At 42.9% G+C, this 23,696-nt stretch overlaps 1 protein-coding gene across 3 annotated transcripts in view; it reads right to left on the bottom strand.

Moving 5' to 3' along the window:
* Positions 1-15,788: 15,788 nt before the first annotated feature.
* Positions 15,789-23,696, bottom strand: part of LOC143297913 (transmembrane protein 135-like) — a 299,849-nt gene continuing 291,941 nt past the window's right edge. For all 3 annotated transcript variants that reach the window (XM_076610471.1, XM_076610472.1, XM_076610470.1), the window contains 4 exons: positions 23,501-23,641; positions 19,538-19,636; positions 17,134-17,201; positions 15,789-16,137 (listed from right to left, as the gene is read on the bottom strand). In XM_076610471.1, coding sequence (XP_076466586.1) covers positions 16,017-16,137; positions 17,134-17,201; positions 19,538-19,636; positions 23,501-23,641 — 429 coding nt within the window. In that variant the 3' untranslated portion in view covers positions 15,789-16,016. The remainder of the gene's footprint in view (positions 16,138-17,133; positions 17,202-19,537; positions 19,637-23,500; positions 23,642-23,696) is intronic.

The following is a 23,696-nucleotide window of genomic DNA, read 5'->3' on the forward strand; positions in this document are numbered from 1 at the left end:
TGACCCTACAGACCGTCACCTTTCTTCCATCCCCTCCTTCACGTGCATGGATGGTTTCACAACGCTATCATACACACTGGTCTGTGACTTCTTGGCCGACTGTCAGGACAAGAGTGACGAGTCCTTCTGCAAATTTCCTCTTTGTGTCCAAATGTTTCAGTGTGCAAACGGTCAGTGTCTGTCCTTCGACTATGTATGTGATCAGATGGTTCACTGTCATGACCAGTCAGACGAAAATAACTGTTTTGGGTACAGACCAACACCACGTATAAAGACGCTAGCTTTGATGTCACCTGTTCTTGTCCGCTTTGATTACGGTACCAGACAGTTCGTGTCAACCTGTATGAATTTCAACGAGTCCTGTCCAGACAGCCACTATCGTTGTCCTGACGAGTTCAATGACTGCCTGCCTGTCTACACGCTGTGCAACGGAGTGTACGACTGTATCAACCGGCAGGACGAAGCGGATTGTGATGAAACGACATGTCCAGGACTTTTCCGATGCAGACTTTCAACGATATGTCTTCACAGCGACCACTTATGTGACGGCTGGTCCCACTGCCCGATGAATGATGATGAACTACTGTGCGACACAATCTGTCCTCCGAGCTGTCTGTGTCAAGGTCACACGTTCCTGTGTCTTGAGCCATTTGCAGCAGCGTCCTTCCCTCAGCTCCGCTGCCTGGACGCTACAGGTTCGGGGATGACACTGTCTGATGTCAGTGACAATGCAGTTCTGGTGGCGGCGGTGTTTGCTGGGTGCTTCCTGACCATCTTGCCCAGACCTAGGTTGTTGAATCTGAGGTTTCTAGATCTTCGTGCTAACAGACTCCACCATGTTAACTTGACGTCTTTTCTTTGGTTGGAAAATCTACAAGCATTGTGTTTGTCTAACAATCCCCTTTCTTCTCTCCGCACTGACGCCCCCTTGGCTGAGCCGCAGACTGCCCTGACCATGATGGATTTGTCACGCACCGCTCTGACAGTGTTTGACACACGGGCCTTGTCCCTGTTTCCTGGCTTACGGACACTGAATTTATCTTACACTGCCATTCACACAGTCAGCCAACATGGATTCCATTCCACACCGCAGATAACTAACCTCCTCATGGAAGGCAGTCCAGTTGAAATATTTCCACCTGATATTTTTAAACACCTTTTCTTCCTGCGATTTATATCCGCACAAAACTATAAACTCTGCTGCAAAGAAATACTGCCTCACAATTTTAATGACTCAGGTTGTTTTGCCCCAAAAGATGAAATATCTTCGTGTGGAGATTTGCTGCAGTCATGGACGTACCGAGGGTTTCTGTGGCTGATCGCCTGTCTGTCAGTGACTGGAAATGTCTTCTGTTGCTGTGCACGTCTGTTTGCAAAGAGCATGACATCTTCTAGCGGCTTCAGCGTGTTTGTTACAAACCTTACAATGGCTGACTTTCTGATGGGCGTCTACATTGCTATTATTGGAGTGGCTGATGAACGGTTCCGTGACAGATATCTGTACCATGACGATACATGGAAAAACAGCGCGACCTGTAAGACGGCCGGTTTTTTGTCTCTGTTGTCGTGTGAGGTGTCAGCTTTGATCATTTGGCTCATTACGCTGGATCGCTTTCTTGTTCTTCGTTTTCCTTTCAGCACTTTGCGGTTTGACAGAACAACAGCAGCGGTGGCTTGTCTTTTGACCTGGCTGGTAGGATGTTCTCTAGCTCTGCTGCCGTTACTTCCGATGACATCGCACTGGGAGTTCTACAAGCAGACGGGTATTTGTATCCCTTTGCCAGTCACAAGACAAGATTTTAAAGGAAGAGCGTATTCCTTCAGCGTTTTTATCGTCCTTAATTTCGTCGTGTTTTTATGGATTGCTGCTGGTCAAGCATTCGTCTATTGGTCAGTACAAAGCAATGCTTTGAAAACGAATTCCACCAAGGTGTCACGGGACGTAACCATAGCTCGACGGTTGATCACTGTTGCAGTGACTGATTTCATGTGCTGGTTTCCTATTGGGATGTGTGGGATACTGGCGCTGGCTGGCACTCCTATTCCTGGAGAGGTGAATGTGGCGCTGGCTATATTTGTTTTACCTTTAAACTCTGCAGTGAATCCATTTATGTATACGTTCAACACTCTAGCTGAAAAGAGGAGGAAAACTAACGAAGCTAAACTGTTCAAATGGCTGAAATCCCACCCGGAGTTAATTGTTAATTAACACAATACCTGGAGTACAACGAAGCTACACTGTTCAAATCGCTTAAATCCCACCCGGAGTTAATTGTTAATTAACACAATACCTGGTGTACTCCACCCCTTTTTTGTTCCTTGTGAACGATTCTAACCTGTGTAAGGTCTTGAGTACGCGCATAGAATAGAATAGAATAGAATAGAATAGAATAGAATACTTTTCATTGTCATAAAACCTTAAGGTTTATAAGACACAATGAAACATAAACATGAGCATATTAAGAAGAGAAACATTCATGAACAAATTTCGCCAGCCTTGGCTGTATTTCTGTTAGAAGGATCAATTCACTAGGCTTTGCATTTGGACGGCATATATCGATTAGGAATCTGTGTCTGTAAGTATTGTACTTTACACAATTGTCTAAAAGGTGAATCTCATCTTCTAAACTGTTACAAGTATCACACAGTCTTTGTATTTTTATATCTTCCCTGTTCGATTTGTAAGTCATGGTCAGTGCTTTCCTGTGTTGTGTATTTGCTGTATTCTTTAAATACAGTTCAATTTTATCATTTGTCACAGCGTTCTTGTAAAATGCTGATTTAGATGAACTGTCATGTTTCTGTTTCCAAAATTTTATATATTCATTTTCAAGCTTCTTGGATACAGCATACTTTAATCTTTTAACACTAAAAGTGAACTAATTTTTCCAAACATGATATAATCCAGTGCTAGTTATTACATTTCTTACGAAAAGTAGCCACTGAACATTTTCATTTGTTTGACGATACATGCAGTTATATGTTGTGTATACAAGTGAATTTTGAGGAAACTCTAATATGTGTATCCAATAGCCAATAACTTGAGATATTATTTTTAGGCTAATAGGAAATCTTCCTAATTATCCTAAAACGGGGAGAACCATTGCTCTTTTATGTACACCAAGTAACTGCTTACAAAACTTGACATGAAGTCTTTCATGTGGAAATTTGTTGAAAAGACAATTACTGAATAATTCGAATAAATTAAACGATACATTTCCTGCAACATCATATGGGAACTAAACTTCTGCTCCATATGTTGAAATAGGCGTTATCAAAGTATCATATAACTGACACATGACATCTATATTCATATTTGTATTACGAAATGTTCTGAGTAGCACATGTAGAGTCTTATTGGCTTGATTTTTAAGATGACCTTGTGCTCGACTTAAGTTGCCATTTCTATGAAATATAACCCCTAAATATTTATATTCTTCTGCTGTTTCAATTATGTCCTCTCCACATTTAAAATGTAGGGGTATTTTAGGGACAGTTTTTTAAAAAACCCCGACTACTTTTGTCTTTTCTCTATTCAAACGTAAGCCCCATTGACTGCAGTAAGAGTGTAAAATGTTAAGCTTTTGTTGCAAGCCGTCTTTAGATAATGATAAAATAACTAAATCATCTGCATATAAAAGACATGGGATTCTTGTAGATGAAGTGTTGTGAATTGTTGGGGAGTTCATATCTGTGGTGATATCATTTATGAAAATACTGAATAGAGTTGGGCTGAGTGTATTTCCCTGATGTACGCCTTTTCGAATAATAAATTCTCTTATTAAATTATCTTGTGATTTTGCGTAGATTTTAGCGTTCGTATACATATTTTTTATGATATTAAAACATTTACCTTTTATTCCTATCCGGTGTAGCTTCAGCATCATTGCATCATGCCAAACAACGAACGCTTTTTGAAAATCTACAAAACAACCATATAGTCGACTATTTTTTCTTTTTATTATCTCATCTACTAGCTTTTTTTAAGACAAAGATTTGATCAGTGGTTCTATAGTTTTTTTCTAAATCCGGCTTGTTCTTTGATCAAAACGTCGTTAGTCTCCAGATATTCAGGATTGTGCAGAATACTTTACCTAATGTATTAGTCAGTGTAATCCCCCGATAGTTATTTGGGTTCATTGGGTTGCCGCTTTTATATAAAGGGATACTGATACCAGTTTTCCAATTGTCTGGATACATACCTGTTGTATATATTATATTATACAGCTTTTGCATGACAGGTAACAGAACCGGAAGACTGCTTTTGATCATTTCATTTGTTATTGCGTCCCTTCCTGGCGATTTTTAAATTTTTTTGACTTAGGCATGCCTTTCGTATTTCTTCTTCAGTAATTTCTTTATTGAAACTTAATGTATTCCCATCATCTAACATTTCAGTGTTTTCAAGTTCATCTTGAACTTTTGTTTTTTGCTCGTCATTTATTTCCACGTCTTTTCCAATTAAATTTTCTAAATGATAAATCCATTTTGAAACATTTAATTGATGTTTGCATTCGTTCTGTTCTCCCATTGTCTGTAAAGTTTTAATTGTTTTCCATGCTGACTTTGGATCTTTATTGAGCGCCTCGTTTAATTCTTTCACTGAGAGATTTTTATATGAATGTTTCTTTTGTTTTACCAGTCTGTTGTATATCTTGCGTTTAGCAAAATATTTTTGACGTAAAGACTGATTGTATGGCTGCCTATTTAACGCATTCAAAATTGATTTAATGTCTCTCCTGTGTTGATAACAGTCTCTGTCAAACCATTTTTTTTTATTTCTTCGGCGTTTTTGCTTATGAAATCTACATTCTGTTCTTAGATTAACATTCGCAGCTGTGTGTGTGTGTGTGTGTGTGTGTGTGTGTGTGTGTGAGAGCAATTTTTTTAAAAGCTCTGATACTTCTGCACCAGTGACTCAAGGGACTGACTTTGTACTTTCTGTGTACACGCCTGCGATTTATTCCATCCGAAGATGGTAGGTTGGACCCAGTATATTTGATCTTAATTCTGATTCCTCTCTGTCTGTGTGTCTGTCGGTCTCTCTTCCTCTGTGTTTCTGTATCTGTGTCTCTCTATGTCTGTCTCTCCCCCCTCCTGTCTCTCTCTGTCTGTGTATCTGTCTGCCTCTCTCTCTCTCTCTCTCTCTCTGTCTCTGAAGGGAGAGGTACGTCTCCGTCTGTGGAGTTTTCTGCACTCATTGTGTCAGGTGGAAAATCCATGAGTGCAGAAAATGACACAAATGATGAAAATTTCCAGCGCCGTGAAATTCCCAGGGTAGTGACAATAACGGGACGGTTGAACAGTACAGCTTTGGTGAAAACACTGCCAGAGGTATGAAATTCGCGATACTCTTGAGTCATGATTATCATGTGTAATTAAAAAAACAAAAAACAAAAATACAACAAAAGAATGGGCGGAAACTGTACTATCCTGTATTGTTAATTGTCTATGTATATGGATGTGACCTTTTTAAATTAAAAATAATTTTTTTTTTAGGAGTATCCTTGATTAATTTAGTTTTTCAATTTAGCGGAGGAAGGTGGCAGAATGGTTAACACGCTTATCTCCCAATACAGCGTCCGTGAGGGTCTGGGTTCGATTCCCGCTCTCGTACTTCCTCCCAAGTTGGACTGAAAAATCAAACTGAGCGTCTAGTCATTCGGATGAGAATATGAAGCGAGGCCCTGTGTGCAGCATGCCCTTCGCTCACCGGAAAAGATCCCATGGCAACAAAAGTGTTGTCTTCTGGCAAGATTCTGAATGAGAAATCCAACTCAGATAGAAAAAGAATAGAATAGAATAGAACAGAACAGAATAGAATAGAATATGTCTCTATTACCAAGAGTACAGGGGTCACAAGGAATATTGGGAGGGGGGGGGGGAGGGATAGTACATAACAAGATACGAACATAAATCGAAAATCACACACAAACACACATACAGTAGAAATTAGGATACATACAAGTGCATATCAAAATAAAAACTTGTGCATACTCACACACACACACACGCGCGCGCGCGCGCACACACACACACACATGCAAGCACGCACACACAAACTCTCTCCTCACACACACACGTTTGAACAGAACCTGCATATTACATGTAGATAGGGCTGATGACTTGATCTTCAGGTAGATAGTTGTTGATTGCACAATTCTATTTATCATACTGGATTTGTTCATAGGTACGCAAATATAATATCTATGCACTCAAGGCCTGACAAGAGCGTTGGGCTGAAACTGCTGTCATGCATATGCCAAGCAAATGTGGTGATGCGTATACTTTTTTTTTCCGAACGCAGTGTCACCTCCTTGAGAAAGTGAAATTGGAATAATCTAGCAGTGGCAGTTTAAAGAGAAGCACCAGAGCCAATATTATTATGGTTACTTTCTTTAAAGGTCCGGACCTGCAGGTCAAAAATGAAAAAAAAAAAAAAGTTTTAAGCTTATAACTTGAATTACTTACCTCTTTTAAGTCTTGAGAATACTCGGAGACGATATTTCTCAGTTTTTTTTTCTCTCTCTCCCGAATTTCGTCAGGGATATCCCTTTTGTTGCCATGGGTTCTTTTATCAGTTTGGACAAAGTACATGCCATGCCACACACAGGACCTCGGCTGATTGTCTCATCCAGAAGACTAGCATCCAGACCACCACTGAAGATCTAATGGGAGGGGGGGGGGGCTTGGGGGGGGGGGGAGTGAATAAAAATCCCTGTCCGTATATGAGACTCGAACCTGTTGACACTTGCTTCCAAGTGGGGCGCATTACCACACGGCCACGGCTCTCGCTCCTTTGTTTTCCTTCTCTTTTCTTTTCCATTTTGTTTGATTGAGGAGAGATGGTAATCCACAGACTTGCATCACAGTGAATCGTGTTGGAGGTGTATGGAGTGGGTGATTCTGTTGTTTACATCTGTTGTCCTGTATTACATCACAGTGAATCGTGTTGGAGGTGTATGGAGTGGGTGATTTTGTTGTTTACACCTGTTGTCCAGTATTACATCACAGTGAATCGTGTTGGAGGTGTATGGAGTGGGTGATTCTGTTGTTTACATCTGTTGTTCTGTATTACATCACAGTGAATCGTGTTGGAGGTGTATGGAGTGGGTGATTTTGTTGTTTACATCTGTTGTCCTGTATTACATCACAGTGAATCGTGTTGGAGGTGTATGGAGTGGGTGATTCTGTTGTTTACATCTGTTGTCCTGTATTACATCACAGTGAATCGTGTTGGAGGTGTATGGAGTGGGTGATTCTGTTGTTTACATCTGTTGTCCTGTATTACATCACAGTGAATCGTGTTGGAGGTGTATGGAGTGGGTGATTCTGTTGTTTACACCTGTTGTCCTGTATTACATCACAGTGAATCGTGTTGGAGGTGTATGGAGTGGGTGATTTTGTTGTTTACACCTGTTGTCCAGTATTACATCACAGTGAATCGTGTTGGAGGTGTATGGAGTGGGTGATTCTGTTGTTTACATCTGTTGTCCTGTATTACATCACAGTGAATCGTGTTGGAGGTGTATGGAGTGGGTGATTCTGTTGTTTACATCTGTTGTCCTGTATTACATCACAGTGAATCGTGTTGGAGGTGTATGGAGTGGGTGATTCTGTTGTTTACACCTGTTGTCCTGTATCATCAAACAGAATGATTCAAATACTAAGGAATAATGGGAGTCTGGAGTTTTTAGTAAATAGACAGACAGATAGATACAGATATATACATGGATTGACAGGTAGATATATGTATACATAGATAGATGGATAATTATATAAACAGAGAAAAAAAACACCCCAAAACACGCGCGAAACCCCCCCCAAAAAAAACAACACCTGGTGTGTGTGTGTGTGTGTGTGTGTGTGTGTGTGTGTATGCGCGCGCGATTATATGTGTTTGAGAGAGTCAGACAGACAGGGAAGAAAATACCGAGAAGGAGAAGGATAAGACAAGGTCTTGACCATCTTTTACAAGCACAGAGAAACGCAACACATCCACCATCATTCCAAGTTGCAGTTTACTTCTCGGAATGTGTATACACAGCTTGTAACTCCAAATCACACAATTTGATTATTGTCTGTTGTGCGTGTGACTATCTGTGAAGTAACACGAATCAACCACACCACAAGGCACATCACATAAAACTACACTACACACACTTCCGTCTGTGACACAGCAGAAACAAAAAAAAACCCACAACATCACATTTGAGTGTTCTGGTCGTTTTGATGGACCTTGGTGCAAAATTTGAGTACTTGTAAGGCCTTACTTGAGAAATTAAAAAAAAATGTCAAGACTTGTAAGGATTTTCAAGGACAGTACTTGTAAGGCCTTACTAGAGAAATAAAAAAAAAAGTCAAGACTTGTAAGGATTTACAAGGACAGTACTTGTAAGGCCTTACTTGAGAAATAAAAAATAATGTCAAGACTTGTAAGGATTTTCAAGGACAGTACTTGTAAGGCCTTACTTGAGAAATTAAAAAAAGTCAAGACTTGTAAGGATTTTCAAGGACAGTACTTGTAAGGCCTTACTTGAGAAATAAAAAATAATGTCAAGACTTGTAAGGATGTTCAAGGATAGTACTTGTAAGGCCTTACCTGAGAAATATAAAAAATTGTCAAGACTTGTAAGGATTTTCAAGGACAGTACTTGTAAGGCCTTACTTGAGAAATAAAAAAAATTGTCAAGACTTGTAAGGATTTTCAAGGACAGTACTTGTAAGGCCTTACTTGAGAAAAAAAAAGTCAAGACTTGTAAGGATGTTCAAGGACAGTACTTGTAAGGCCTTACTTGAGAAAAAAAAAAAATCAAGACTTGTAAGGATGTTCAAGGACAGTACTTGTAAGGCCTTACTTGAGAAAAAACAACAACAAAAGTCAAAACTTGTAAGGATGTTCAAGGACCCTAAGAACCTAGCTATGGTAGCTGAGGATTAACAACTTTGTACTGCTGTCTCCTGGGTCTGTGGGCTACATGGTTCGTATCTCCCGGATTGCAGTACATGGTGAGTTCATTGATTAAATTAAGGGGGCGGAGTTTTTTCCCCGATGAATAATTATGCACAGACTGGCTGGCTGGCGCCCTGAAAACCCTTTCAAGTATGCACGCCGGCATAAAACACGTTCAGATAATTATGCATGTTAAATATCCCTCGATCCGTGTCGGTGTTCAGAGCGTTGTGTAGACAGACACAGACACACCCAGCATGGACACGTCCCTGAATTCAGTGGTACCGTCTGCCTGGCTGGGAAAACAAGTCACACACAACGAAAAGCCCGCTTGTAGGAACGAGTGAATACGGGGCTTGAATCTCACGAACGCAGAAGGAGGAGAAAAATATTACCGAGGTAGGTATCTGATTATAAGTAACGTACATAAGTGGGTGTATAATGCTATGCAAAAGCACATATAATGATAACTGAGAAATATTTAATAAACGTGTCACACTTTAGTCACATTTTACTCACACTTGAGTCACAATCAAACAAAAATAAAGTTTCCCCGATTACATTAGAAAAATCTGTCCTAATACAATCACATTCCACATGTAAACCTTTACATTTCTTGAAACATTGCTCTGATAAACACAAGTTAAAGTTAAGATGTCATCGGAATAATGTGTTTCTTTTTAAGCAAAATTTTTTTTCAATACCTTTTCTTTTCTGTATAAGCAATGAGCACAAACTTAATACACAAATGCAGCACTGAGTATAAAAACAACACAACTGATGACACGCAATCAAATGAAATACACAGGAAGGGAGCATAATAATGTATATAACAGCACACAAAACTCAACTAAATGTCCATTATATCATAAAAAAAACAAAACAAATGTGTTTGCTTGGCCCTATTGTTAACTACAAAATCATTCAAAAATCTTCTTTGTACTTAAAACAATATCCAAACCTTAGAGTAACGGTTGTATGTGCAAATGTGTGTGTGTGTGTGTGTGTGTGTGTGTGTGTGTGTGTGTGTGTGTGTGTGTGTGCGTGCGCGTGTGTGTGTGTGTTTGTGTGTGCTTGCCTTTGCAAGTGCACGTGGGTTCAAGTGCTTACCTAAAACAGCACAAAGGACCTGTGTTGCACAAGCAATTTTAGTAGAGCTGAGTTCGTCCGGAGTTGGGAACTTTTTCATAAGTCAGTAGAATTAGTACAGACGACGTTCACACTAAGCCCAGCCAGTGGCAGCCAGGCTGACCTGACACAGCAACACACTTCAGTCAGACACAGCCTGTCAACTACAGCGCTCTCCAGATGGAAGAAACTAACATTATTGGGATTCACGCTGCTAGCGTCACTGAAGAGTACCGTCCCTTGGACCAGCTATCGGTTTTATTTGTATGCTCGCCATAAATCAAACAGCTGGCTGGAGACCGCTGGAGACGGCTGGTGGCCAGGGTGAACACTTACCGCCGGTATACATGGCGGGAAAGCGCAAAGTGACGTGTGCGCAATTCTCGGCCAGCTCCTGTCAGCAACTGGTTGGGCTTTGTGTGAATGTAGCCTTTGTAATTTTAAAATTTTGTTTTATGCTAAGCAAAACTTGGTGCTACTAAGTTAGATCACTTTTTCAGCATCCGGGCCTAAGCGTACCTTGAAGGGTGGAAAAACGCACACACCGTTCATAAAACAACAACAACCGTATTCTGATCAAGCAACAACACTAAATTTGCGCAGATTCTGAAGTCATCATCAAAGGTGAGGCTTCTGGCTCCAGAACAGTGGAGTAATGTTGAAACAAAGAACCAACCAACCAAACAAACGAACAAAACAAACAAAAGAATAAGGATGAACACGTTCTCAAGACGACCAAACAAACCTGCAGAAAAAAAATCCACTTTGATGATAAAAACAAATACACTTGCAGACAAAAAAAAAAAAAAAAAGGTGGCACTGCAGCCTGATTTTCACACAGCAAAATATGTTGTCAAAAGAAGAAGAAGAAGAAGAAGAAGAAGAAAAAAAAGACGAAAGAAAAACGCAAGAAAATACAATACAAAAACTGATTTTCTGAACAGACGCCTTGAGTTGATACTGATGAGCTCTGGTCCCTGATCAGTCTAACAAACAAAGTGTTACAAACTGTCATTATGTCAATAAACAAAAAAAACCCAAACAAAACAAAACAAAAAAAAACAACAAATTTTTAATAAAGTTTCCCCGATTACATTAGAAAAATCTGTCCTAATACAATCACATTCCACATGTAAACCTTTACATTTCTTGAAACATTGCTCTGATAAACACAAGTTAAAGTTAAGATGTCATCGGAATAATGTGTTTCTTTTTAAGCAAAATTTTTTTCAATACCTTTTCTTTTCTGTATAAGCAATGAGCACAAACTTAATACACAAATGCGCCAAAACACCCCCCCCCCCCCCGCAAAAAAAAGAAGAAAAAAACACACATCTTCAAGGACCCCACAAAAGCAAGCCTCCTTTGTGGAAAGCTATGAAACATTCATGCACACATTATGTCACGTTTCCATAATCTTAATGACCGCTACTCCAACCAATCAAAAAATCATAGCAAAATGCTGATAGCAACATGATAACAAAGCATTCTTCAAATCCGTATCAAAACTGCTATTCACAGCACTGCGCACTTAAAGTGCGTATTATCACAAATTCAAATGAATTTCTCTTACTGGAGATAAATATATAAAGTATTCTCTAAAACTGGACAGACACACAAGCTTACACATTCTATTCACATTCTATTCTATTCCATTCTAATACACTGAGGGCTGGAGAGACTGCCACTTTTGAACAGGCCTGTCAAGCCACATACTATGCTGCACCAGAAACATCACCCAGAGTCCAACTCCATAGTCTCCCGATACTGAAGGATTTGTATTTGTTTGTATTTCTTTTTATCACAAAAGATTTCTCTGTGTGAAATTCGGGCTGCTCTCCCCAGGGAGAGCGCGTCGCTACACTACAGCGCCACCCATTTTTTAAAATTATAGTTTTTCCTGCGTGCAGTTTTATTTGTTTTTTTCCTATCGAAGTGGATTTTTCCACAGAATGTTGCCAGGAACAACCCATTTGTTGCCGTGGGTTCTTTTACGTGCGCAAAGTGCATACTGCACACGGGACCTCGGTTTATCGTCTCATCCGAATGGCTAGCGTCTAGACCACCACTCAAGGTCTAGTGGAGGGGGAGAACGTATCGGCGGCTGAGCCGTGATTCGAACCAGCGCGCTCAGATTCTCTCGCTTCCTAGGCGGACGCGTTACCTCTAGGCCGTCACTCCACACCCACTGGCACGTTTTTTTCTTCTTTTTTTTTTTTCAGTTTTCAGTTTTAGTTTCTCAAATCCATAAACGCTACACCACATCTGCTAGGCAGATGCCTGACCAGCTGCATAACCCAACGCGCATAGTCAGGCCTTGAGTGCATTGATTATATTTGTGTACCTATGGATATCTTCTTCTGACAGAATTTTGCCAGAAGACAACACTCTCGTTGTCATGGGTTCTCTCTTTTTCTTTCCAGTGCGCAAAGTGCGTGCTGCACACGGGACCTCCATTTATCGTCTCATCCAAATGACTAGATGCTCAGTTCGATTTTCCCAGTCAAACGTGGGAGAAAGGGCGTGAGAGGGATTCGAACCCAGACCCTCACAGACACTGTATGTAGACGAGCGTCTGAGCCATTTTGCAACCCTTCTCCTACTGGTTCTTGCACAATGATGGTTTGCACTGGCATTGTCCGAGTGAACTCTCCTCACACGCAAGACTTGCATGCAGAAACATTTGACATGTGCTGTGTCATATCACTGTTCGGTGGCTTATGGAAACAAGAACATACCCAGCATGCACACCCCAGATGCGGAGTATGGCTGCCTTCATGGCGGGGTAAAAACAGTCATGTCATACACGTAAAAGCCCACTCGTGTACATACAGGTGAACGTGGGAGTTGCAGCCCACGAACGAAGAAGAAGAAGAAGAAGAAGAAGAAGACGAAGACGCATGCTGGCTCCCTATGTTCCATGCACTGTCTCTCACTGTGATAATTATGTGTGATAATTATGCACAGATGGAAAAGATGTTGTTGTAATAATGCATGTAAGTTGGGCCGCATGGCAATGCATGTAATCATATTGTGGAATATCAATAGCCCCTGATGTAGTTTTTGTATAGGAAGGTATGTGCAAACATGTGTCTGTGAACGCATAAATACATGCAGATCTACTTATTTCTCTCTCTCTCTCTCTCTCTGTGTGTGTGTGTGTGTGTGTGTGTGTGTGTGTGTGTGAGAGAGAGAGAGAGAGAGAGAGAGAGAGTGTTTGTGTGTGTGTGTGTGTGTGTGTGTGTGTGTGTGTGTGTGATAAATATAAACCATGAATAACATGTAAATATGCAGTTTTACTTATTTCTTCTTCTTCTTCTTCTTCGTGTGTGTGTGTGTGTGTGTGTGTGTGTGTGTGTGTGTGTGTGTGTGTGTGTGTGTGTGTGTGTGTGTGTGTGTGTGTGTGTGTGTGTGTGTGTGTGTGTGTGCGCGTGCGCGTGTGTGTGTGAGCGTGCGCACATAAACATGTTTTGTTTCGAATACCCGTGGAGCTTGATGACACTCATCAGGTCATGACTTTTAGCAATCAGTTGAGCCATCAATCAATCAACTGCATCATCATCATACAGTATAATTCTAAATCTCTGTGTGTGTCTCTCTCTCTCCCCCCCCCCACCTCTCTCTCTCTCTCCACTAGTACAATGTCAAGAGCATGTTCCACCAACACTTCTCTTTCTACACAAAGTAACGCAAACCTGAATATTTGAAAACAACAACAACACCACACACACACACACACACACACACACACACACACACACACCACACAAACAAAAACACACCAAATAAACCCTCCAAACCCAAACAAACCAACATTGTCCAAGAGATCACAATCACTGGAAACGGCTATAATTTCTTGATCTTGAAACAATCGAACCAAATAATCATGATATTTGAACCAGTCGATCCAAGTGTGACTTTGAATCAGTCAAATCTAATGTGACTTTTAAATCGGTCAAACCAAATCAAACCACATTTGAATTTTAAATGAATCAAATCACATGTGAATTCTGAGCCAACCAAACCACATGTAAAATCTTAAAAATCCATCCCATCATGTGCGACTTTTGAATCAATCAAAATGTAACTGAATCAAATAAAATCAAATGTGATTCTGAATCCATCAAATCTTCCCCCCTTTCCCAGATCAAATATCAATATGGTATCTACACACACACACACACACACACACACACACACACTCATACACACACACAAACACATGCATAAAGACAAGTCCCTGAACTGGAAATGAATGACAATGAAAAACACAGATGACACTGTTGATATAGGATAAGTGGCCTTCATTATTTTTACACACACACACACACACACACCAAAAAAAAAAAAAAAAAAAAAATCAACAACAAACACACAAACCCAAAATCTTGATAATCCTGTCAATACATGTGTTTAAATGACCTCGAAATAAGAACATTTTGAATCATGAAAACATGAATTTTTAGTTAGCTTTGATGTTGAGCTTCTCAGCAACGCACATGACAAATCATGGCAATTGAAACAAAATTTTGAAACAGGCGAAAGTAGGTTCCCCCCCCCCCCCCCCCCCCCCCAAAAAAAACAAAAAAAAAAAACCCACAGAAAATAATGTCCAACAGCAGCAGCAGTCAAGGCACTTGGTATTCTCTCTTGACCAGTCACACAAAGTAAAACAACTGATCATCATCATTTTACATCTGGTTTCTTTGATCCACAAAACACAGATCGTATCACACTAAACACAGAACCCTTCAACGGTTATTTTTTTTTTTCTCCATTCATTCAGAATTCACAAAGCAGAGGCTGAAAAGACCCTGATCATGATTTTGCAATTTGATTTTGCAGTTTTTGCAAGCTCAGAAATGTACACTTCAACATCCATTGCAGAGAAGTATAATAGTAACTAACATGACTGGAAAAACAAAATTGTTGGAACAAAACGCATTATCTCAGCACAAGCTCTGAAATATACACTTCAACGTCCATTGCAGAGAAATATAATAGTGTCTAACATGATTCATCCAAAAAAAAAAAGAAAAAAAAAAAAAAGAAGAAGAAAATCGTTAGAACAAAACACATATATTATCTCAGCACAACTTCTGGATCCCTGGGTGATATGGTAAACGCTAATGCTCTGACACAGCCTGTTACCAACATACAGCACAATGAACCATGTTCGCTGTGTCCAGAGCTCGGCATGAGAAGGTGAGGCCCAGTCCTCTTCTCACACCGCTTTATTCCTAGTTTATAAACCACTCTAAGGAAAAGGACAGTAGAGAGAGAGAGAGAGAGAGAGAGAGAGAGAGAGAGGGGAGAGAGCTAGAGAGAAAGGGAGAGAGAGGTGGGAGAGAGAGTGGGAGAGACAGAGAAAGAGACAGACAGACAGACAGACAGACAGAGAGAGAAAGAAAGAGAGAGAGAGAGCTAGAGAGAGAGAGAGAGAGAGAGAGCTAGAGAGAGATAGAGAGAGAAAGAGAGAGAGAGAGAGAGAGAAAGAGAGATAGCTAGAGAGAGAGAGAGAGCTAGAGTGAGAGAGCTAGAGAGAGAGAAAGAGAGGGAGAGAGAGAGAGCGAGAGAGAGCTTGAGAGAGAGAGAGAGCAAGAAAGAGAGCTAGATAGAGAGAGAGAGCGCTAGAGAGAGAGAGAGAGAGCTAGAGAGAGAGAGAGAGAGAGAGAGAGAGAGAGAGAGAGAGGGAGAGCTAGAGTGAGACACACACACACACACACACACACACACACACACACACACACACAGAAACGAAAAGGGAGAAACCCAACAACAAAGCTTGGGACAAACCGTACGAAAAGCGCCATCATAAAGTCACACAGAACGCCGCCCGCCAACGCTGGAAGCACTCACACGCCCACACCTGATCTGCTATCATGATCACAGGTTCCCAGCAGGATGCCCGCTATGGGCGGAGGGCCAGACGTCATCAGCTGGTGGGGGGTCGGAGGTCGGTGTAGCGGGGGTCATAGTCGGGCCAGAAGTCTGGGTTGATCTGGGAAGCGTTGGTGCCAAACACGTCCAGCAGTCTTCGATTCATCACGGCAAACCTGCACAGAGAGACGGAGCTTCAGGTTCACTTTCAGTCTCTCAAGGAGGAGGCGTCAATGCGTTCCGACAAATCCATATACGTTACACCACGCCTGCCAGGCAGATTTCCGACCCAACGCGCTTCGTCAGGCCTTGGGTGCATGCTCATGTATTTTGTGCACCTGTCCGAGTGGAGTTCTTCTACAGAATTTTGCCAGAGGACAACACTCTTATTACCGCACACGGGACCTCAGTTTATCGTCTCATCCGAATAACCAGACGCTCGGTTTGATTTTCCAGTCAAACTTGGGAGAAAGGGCGAGAGCGGGACTGGAACCCACACCCCTCACGGACTCTCTCTATTGACAGCTGAGCGTCTTTTCCATTCTACCAGTTTTGTGTTTTCAACTGAAAATGAACGCCTTCATGCAGCTGTCTGTCATCAGGTTCTACCCAAGAAGGCAGCTTGTTGTGCAAACGACTGTTTTTGAAGTGCTTGGTTTGGTCTCTGACCGAAGGCAGGCGCTGTATGTGTATCGATAATAATAAGATTTTCTTAAATTCATTATTTATTTATTTATCTATTTATTTATTCTATTTTTTTTTCAAACAAGAGAAAATATCTGTGGCTGGAGTGAAGGTCTGCTTGAAGCGTTCTTGAAGCGTATACTGGCTGAAGGCTCAGATCCACTCCTATCCACCTAACAGTGTCAGCGAACTCTGTTTCTCTCTCATGTACACACACACACACACACACACACACACACACACACACACAGAAGACTGTGACGTATCTGTTACGGATCTCGTTCCTCCCACCAGACCAAGTAAGCTTTTAAAGCCCTTCACTCCCTGTCTAACACACACACACACACACACACACACACACACACACACGCACAACCCCCCACACACACACACAACCACACACACACACACAACCACACACACACACACACACAACCACACACACACACACAACCACACACACACACACACACACACACAGAGCCTACTTGTTGTGAGTCACTCTCAGCAGCCACTTCCAGTAGGCAGGCCTCAGGGCCTGAGGTTCCATCACAGCCTGTTAAACCAAAACACAGTCAGACTGGGCAAGGCAAGGCAAGGCAAGGCAGGGCAGGGCAGGGCAGGGCAGGGCAAGGCAAGGCAAGGCAAGACAGGGCAGGGCAGGGCAGGGCAGGGCAAGGCAAGGCAGGGCAGGGCAGGGCAAGGTAGGGCAAGGCAGTGCAGGGCAGGGCAGGGCAGGGCAAGGCAAGGCAGGGCAGGGCAGGGCAGGGCAGGGCAAGGCAAGGCAAGGCAGGGCAGGGAGGGCAAGACAAGACAGGGCAGGGCAAGGCAAGGCAGGGCAGGGCAAGACAAGACAGGGCAAGGCAGGGCAGGGCAGGGCAAGGCAGGGAGAGCAAGACAAGACAGGGCAGGGCAAGACAGGGAGGGCAAGACAAGACAGGGCAGGGCAAGGCAGGGAGGGCAAGACAAGACAAGACAGGGCAGGGCAGGGCAAGGCAGGGAGGGCCAGACAAGACAGGGCAGGGCAAGGCAGGGCAGGGCAAGGCAGGGCAAGACAGGGGAGGGCAGGGCAGGGCAAGGCAGGGCAGGGCAAGGCAAGACAAAACAGGGCAGGGCAAGACAAGACACTGCAGGGCAAGGCGGGGCAGGGCAAGGCAGGGCAGGGCAAGGCAAGGCAGGGTAGGCAAGACAGGGCAGGGTAGGGCAAGGCAGGGCAGGGCAGGGCAAGGCAAGACAAAACAGGGCAGGGCAGGGCAAGACAAGACAGGGCAGGATAGGGCAACGCAGGGCAGGGAAAGGCAGGGCAGGCAAGACAAGGCAGGGCAGGACATGGCAAGTCAACATAACAGGTTTATTTCATGTGCCCCCTGGGGGCGTTGAAATATTATACATGAACATCTTTCACACACACCATATAAACCATCCCAACGCCGCAAAACGGTCCAAATACCCTCTTGGCCGAGAGATTGGGGGATGTAACTTGGGCAGGACACTCTCCACTATAATCAAATTCTACCCTAGACAGTTGGGACAGCAGCTGCCTCCTCTGCTGATTCTGTTGGCAATAGAATGACATGACTGACTGTCGTACATAAACCAAAATGAGTGTACATAAACCAAAATGAGTGATGTCCAAAAGTAAAAAAGCACAAAACGCCCACACAAGCAAACAAACAATTACACATTAACATTCCATTTTCCCCTTTCGAAACAGACAAGGCTGTGTTCGCTTATCAAAAAACAAAGTTTTACTGAAATGACACATGTGTAGTAGAAAAGGGAATGAACTGGGAAGGCAGACAAAAAAAGCAGACAATGAAGGAAGAGAGAAGTCCGAGAGAAAAGAGGAAATTTCAAGCACAGAATTTCCCAGAAGGCATGGAAGCTGTTTATACTGAAAGACACTGGTATTTGATCTAACGAAGTTGTCAACCTTCCTCAGGGAAAAAACAAAAACAAAAACAAAACAAAAAAAACAAAACACTTTGGAGAATCCCGCAAATCTTCTGGCCCAGAACCCCTTTCTCCAAGCGACAACCACTCGCCCAGTGCGATCAAGAGAACATGGGGACCCTCATCATGAGAAGGCGGTGGAGATGGACTGCACACGTCGTGTGAAGAAAGCAAGCCCCTTCACTGCACACCAGATGGCAGACGCACGAGAGGAAGGCCACAGAACACTTGGCGAAGAACAGCTGAAGAACTCCAAGACCCTGCAGCACACCTGGAGTACTGTTCAGAGACTGGGCCCTCTGCAGACCAGAGTGGCGGTTCTTCGTCGCTGCCCTACATGCCAATGGGCCTACCGGACAGGAAGTAAGTAAATACCCAATGGGGAATAACTTACAGGCGCAATAGCCGAGTGCAGCATCGGACTTTCAATCTGAGGGTCCCGGGTTCAAATCTCGGTAACGGCGCCTGGTGGGTAAAGGGTGGAGATTTTTCCGATCTACCAGGTCAACAGATGTGCAGACCTGCTTGTGCCTGAACCCCCTTCGTACACACAAGCAGATGATCAAATACGTACGTTAAAGAACCTGTAATCCATACCAGCGTTCGGAGGGTTATGGAACATAAGAACATACCCAGCATGCACACCCCCGAAAACGGAGTATGGCTGCCTACATGGCACGGGGTAAATAAACGAAACGGTCATACATGCAAAATGTTGCATGTCTGAGCGTGTATGTGCGCGTGCCTGAAATCTGACTGAATAACACAGGAAGCGAATGATGAGTGCCCAATGGCAGCCGTCAGTCGGCTCTACCCAGGAAGACATTCTGTTGTGCAAATGACCCCATTTTTGTAAAGCGCTTAGAGCTTGATCTCCGACCGAGGACAGGCGCTATATAAGTATCCGTATCTTTCATTCATCATCATTCATCAACTCACAGCATGGAAGACAAAGGCGCAGGTGAAGGCATAGATGAACACCTCAGCGTGAGGGATGTAGGGAAGGCGGCCCGCGTCAATACCTTTGAAGTACAGGACCTGGAGGGGAAGGGGGATGGGGGGTGGGGGGGGGGGGGGGGGGGGGTGGAGAGAAGTGGACAAACACTTTATCAAAATATATCTGATAATAAAACAAACAAAAGTGGACAAAAACTTTATCAACATACATCTGATAATAAAACAAACAACAAAAGTGGACAAAAACTTTATCAACAAACATCTGATAATAAAACAAACAACATTATGATAGAAAACCCATCACACATTTTGTATTCAATGAGGCAATTAAAATTTATCAAACGTTTGATATATAGACATTAAAATACATGAAATCTTTATTATGCAGAAAGTAATCAAAATCCATTCAATATGACAGAAAGTACTCAAAATCCACTCAACATACAGAAAGTAATCCAAATCCATAAACCATTTAATATACTAAAATCCATCAAATCCATTAAATGTTTGATATACAGGATGTCATTAAAACACATAAAGCATCTGATTAACAAGCAGAATTCAGACACTCTCTTTGCGGAGTTAGTGGCTCCTTCACATGTTCACATTGTTAGGTAACTCTGCTTTTTCTCTCCAATGTGATTTTTCACACTTTATAAGTATTAGTATTAGTATCAGTATCAGGAGCTCAAGGAGGCGTCACTGCGTTCGGACAAATCCATATACTCTACACCACATCTGCTAAGCAGATGCCTGACCAGCAGCATAACCCAACGTGCTTAGTCAGGTCTTGAGAAAAAAAAAGAAAAAAAAAAGAAAAAAAGAAGAAAAAAGAAGAAGTAACTGAGTATATATAAAAAGGAAGACAAGAGAGGCAAATAGATAATTAAAAAAATTAAAAGCCAATAATGATAACGAATAAACAAATAGGCAAATAATGTAAACACACACACACACACACACACACACATATGCATAACAGATATACAACAAACCTGCAGTTTCACAGATACGAAAGCATAAACGTAAGTACACAGGCCCAAATACACACCTTTCAAAAAGACAACAACATAAAAAGGCCGATGTGTAAAGACCCAAAAGAGCTGAGTGTAGATATTTGATGAATCATCACAAGCCATCATCAAAACAATCATGACAATTCATTTATTTCTGTTACACTTTGAGAGGTTTTCAGGTTCCAAAACAAACCCTGGGAATGGTGACAATTCATGGGAATGAACTCTTGACAGCAACCGCTGCACTACTCAAATTTATTTCCCTTAGACCATGACTGGCAACTTCAACTCGTACAGAGAGAGAGAGAGAGAGAGAGAGAGAGAGAGAGAGAGAGAGTGTGTGTGTGTGTGTGTATTCTCGCATATCTACCACAGTGATGCTTGACCATGCTCGAGGACAGACATGTGAGAATGCCTACATCATTATTTCATGAAGTTTGTGCGTGCCACATAAATGTGGACGGACGCGAATATTTTGAACGTGCACACAAGTTCCTTGTGGTAAAAACCCACATTGCATTTATATCAATGTTACATCCTTACGCAGCATACATATTATCTAGATATAACAAACTAAGCTTTAAGGCAAAATCCATACTGAATGCCTGCAGATGTCTCTGTGGGCAGCACGCGGATGTATATTATCTATTGACAGTGCCTTTTGAAGCCTGAGCTAACATCACCTCAACATACTTGAAATGTGCATGCTCGAGGATATATATATATATATATATATATATATATATGTGCACATAAATTACATGCACATATTAAAAAAAAACACACACACACAACAAATGTAGCTGATCAAGTCTACAGTCTCCTCACTCGCGTGTAAACTATTGAAAAAAAAATGCTACGTGAGTGTCTGTATCATGGACAGAAGTGACTGTGTATTTTTTGGTATATTAAAAGATTTGCCACTTTGTACAAGGCCGCTTAGCCAAAGAGCAATGTCTTAATACTGAAACAATGTAAAAACAACAGGATAAAAAAAACAAACACACACACACACACACAAACAAACAAACAACAACACACAAAACAACAATAGAAAAAAAAAAACAGACAAAAAACCCCCAACAAATCAACAACAACAAAACAACAAAGAACAACAACAACAAAGCAAAACAAACAACAGCAACAAAAACAACAAAGAAGCACAAAAAAAAAACAAAACAAACAATACAAAACAAAACAAACAATACAAAACAAAAATCCACAGTATAACACACATCTACCCAGGCCCAACTCTCAAATGGCAAACGTAAATATCCCGCCCCCCAACAACACACATACACAAACACATAGACAATGGCATATATACGTCTTGTGCTGCACACAAAACTCATTAAGCATCACTTGGTCGAATCACACAAACGCATACACACACGCAGGCACACACACACACACACACACACACACACACACACACACACACACACACACACACACACACACAGACACTCACCTCCACCAGTTTGGAGGCACAGAACAGGGCCACAGGGACACTCTTGTAGAAGTACATGGCCCCACCAGCCACAAAGCACACACACACAGACACACACACACACAGAGGCACACACCACACACACACACACACACAGAGACTCACCTCCACCAGTTTGGAGGCACAGAACAGGGCCACGGGGACACTCTTGTAAAAGTACATGGCTCCACCAGCCACAAAGCGCGCGCGCACACACACACACACACACATTCACACAGACACTCACCTCCACCAGTTTGGAGGCACAGAACAGGGCCACAGGGACACTCTTGTAGAAGTACATGGCCCCACCAGCCACAAAGCACACACACACACACACACACGCAGAGGCACACACACACACACAGAGGCACACACACCACACACACACACACACACACACACACACACAGACTCGCCTCCACCAGTTTGGAGGCACAGAACAGGGCCACGGGGACACTCTTGTAGAAGTACATGGCTCCACCAGCCACAAAGCACACACACACACACACACACACACACACACACACACAGAGACTCACCTCCACCAGTTTGGAGGCACAGAACAGGGCCACGGGGACACTCTTGTAGAAGTACATGGCCCCACCAGCCACAAAGCACACACACACACACACACACACACACACAGAGACTCACCTCCACCAGTTTGGATGCACAGAACAGGGCCACGGGGACACTCTTGTAGAAGTACATGGCTCCACCAGCCACAAAGCACACACACACACACACACACACACACACACACACACACACAGAGACTCACCTCCACCAGTTTGGAGGCACAGAACAGGGCCACGGGGACACTCTTGTAGAAGTACATGGCCCCACCAGCCACAAAGCACACACACACACACACACACACACACACACACACAGACTCACCTCCACCAGTTTGGATGCACAGAACAGGGCCACGGGGACACTCTTGTAGAAGTACATGGCTCCACCAGCCACAAAGCACACACACACACACACACACACACACACACACACACACACAGAGACACTCACCTCCACCAGTTTGGAGGCACAGAACAGGGCCACAGGGACACTCTTGTAGAAGTACATGGCCCCACCAGCCACAAAGCACACACACACACACACACACACACAGAGGCACACACCACACACACACACACACAGACTCACCTCCACCAGTTTGGAGGCACAGAACAGGGCCACGGGGACACTCTTGTAAAAGTACATGGCTCCACCAGCCACAAAGCGCGCGCGCACACACACACACACACATTCACACAGACACTCACCTCCACCAGTTTGGAGGCACAGAACAGGGCCACAGGGCCACTCTTGTAGAAGTACATGGCCCCACCAGCCACAAAGCACACACACACACACACACACACACACACACACACACACACACACACACACACACACACACACACAGAGACTCACCTCCACCAGTTTGGAGGCACAGAACAGGGCCACGGGGACACTCTTGTAGAAGTACATGGCCCCACCAGCCACAAAACCTGCCGCCATGCCGTGAACCGCATCGTCCTTCTCTCGTAGCCACCGGAGTGCGCAGTTGACGCCCTGTTTGTAGTGTATTGTATTTGTATTATATTGCATTTATATTGTATTGTCTTGT

The sequence above is a fragment of the Babylonia areolata genome, chromosome 23, assembly GCF_041734735.1.
Source record: "Babylonia areolata isolate BAREFJ2019XMU chromosome 23, ASM4173473v1, whole genome shotgun sequence".
Lineage (NCBI taxonomy): Eukaryota > Metazoa > Mollusca > Gastropoda > Neogastropoda > Buccinidae > Babylonia > Babylonia areolata.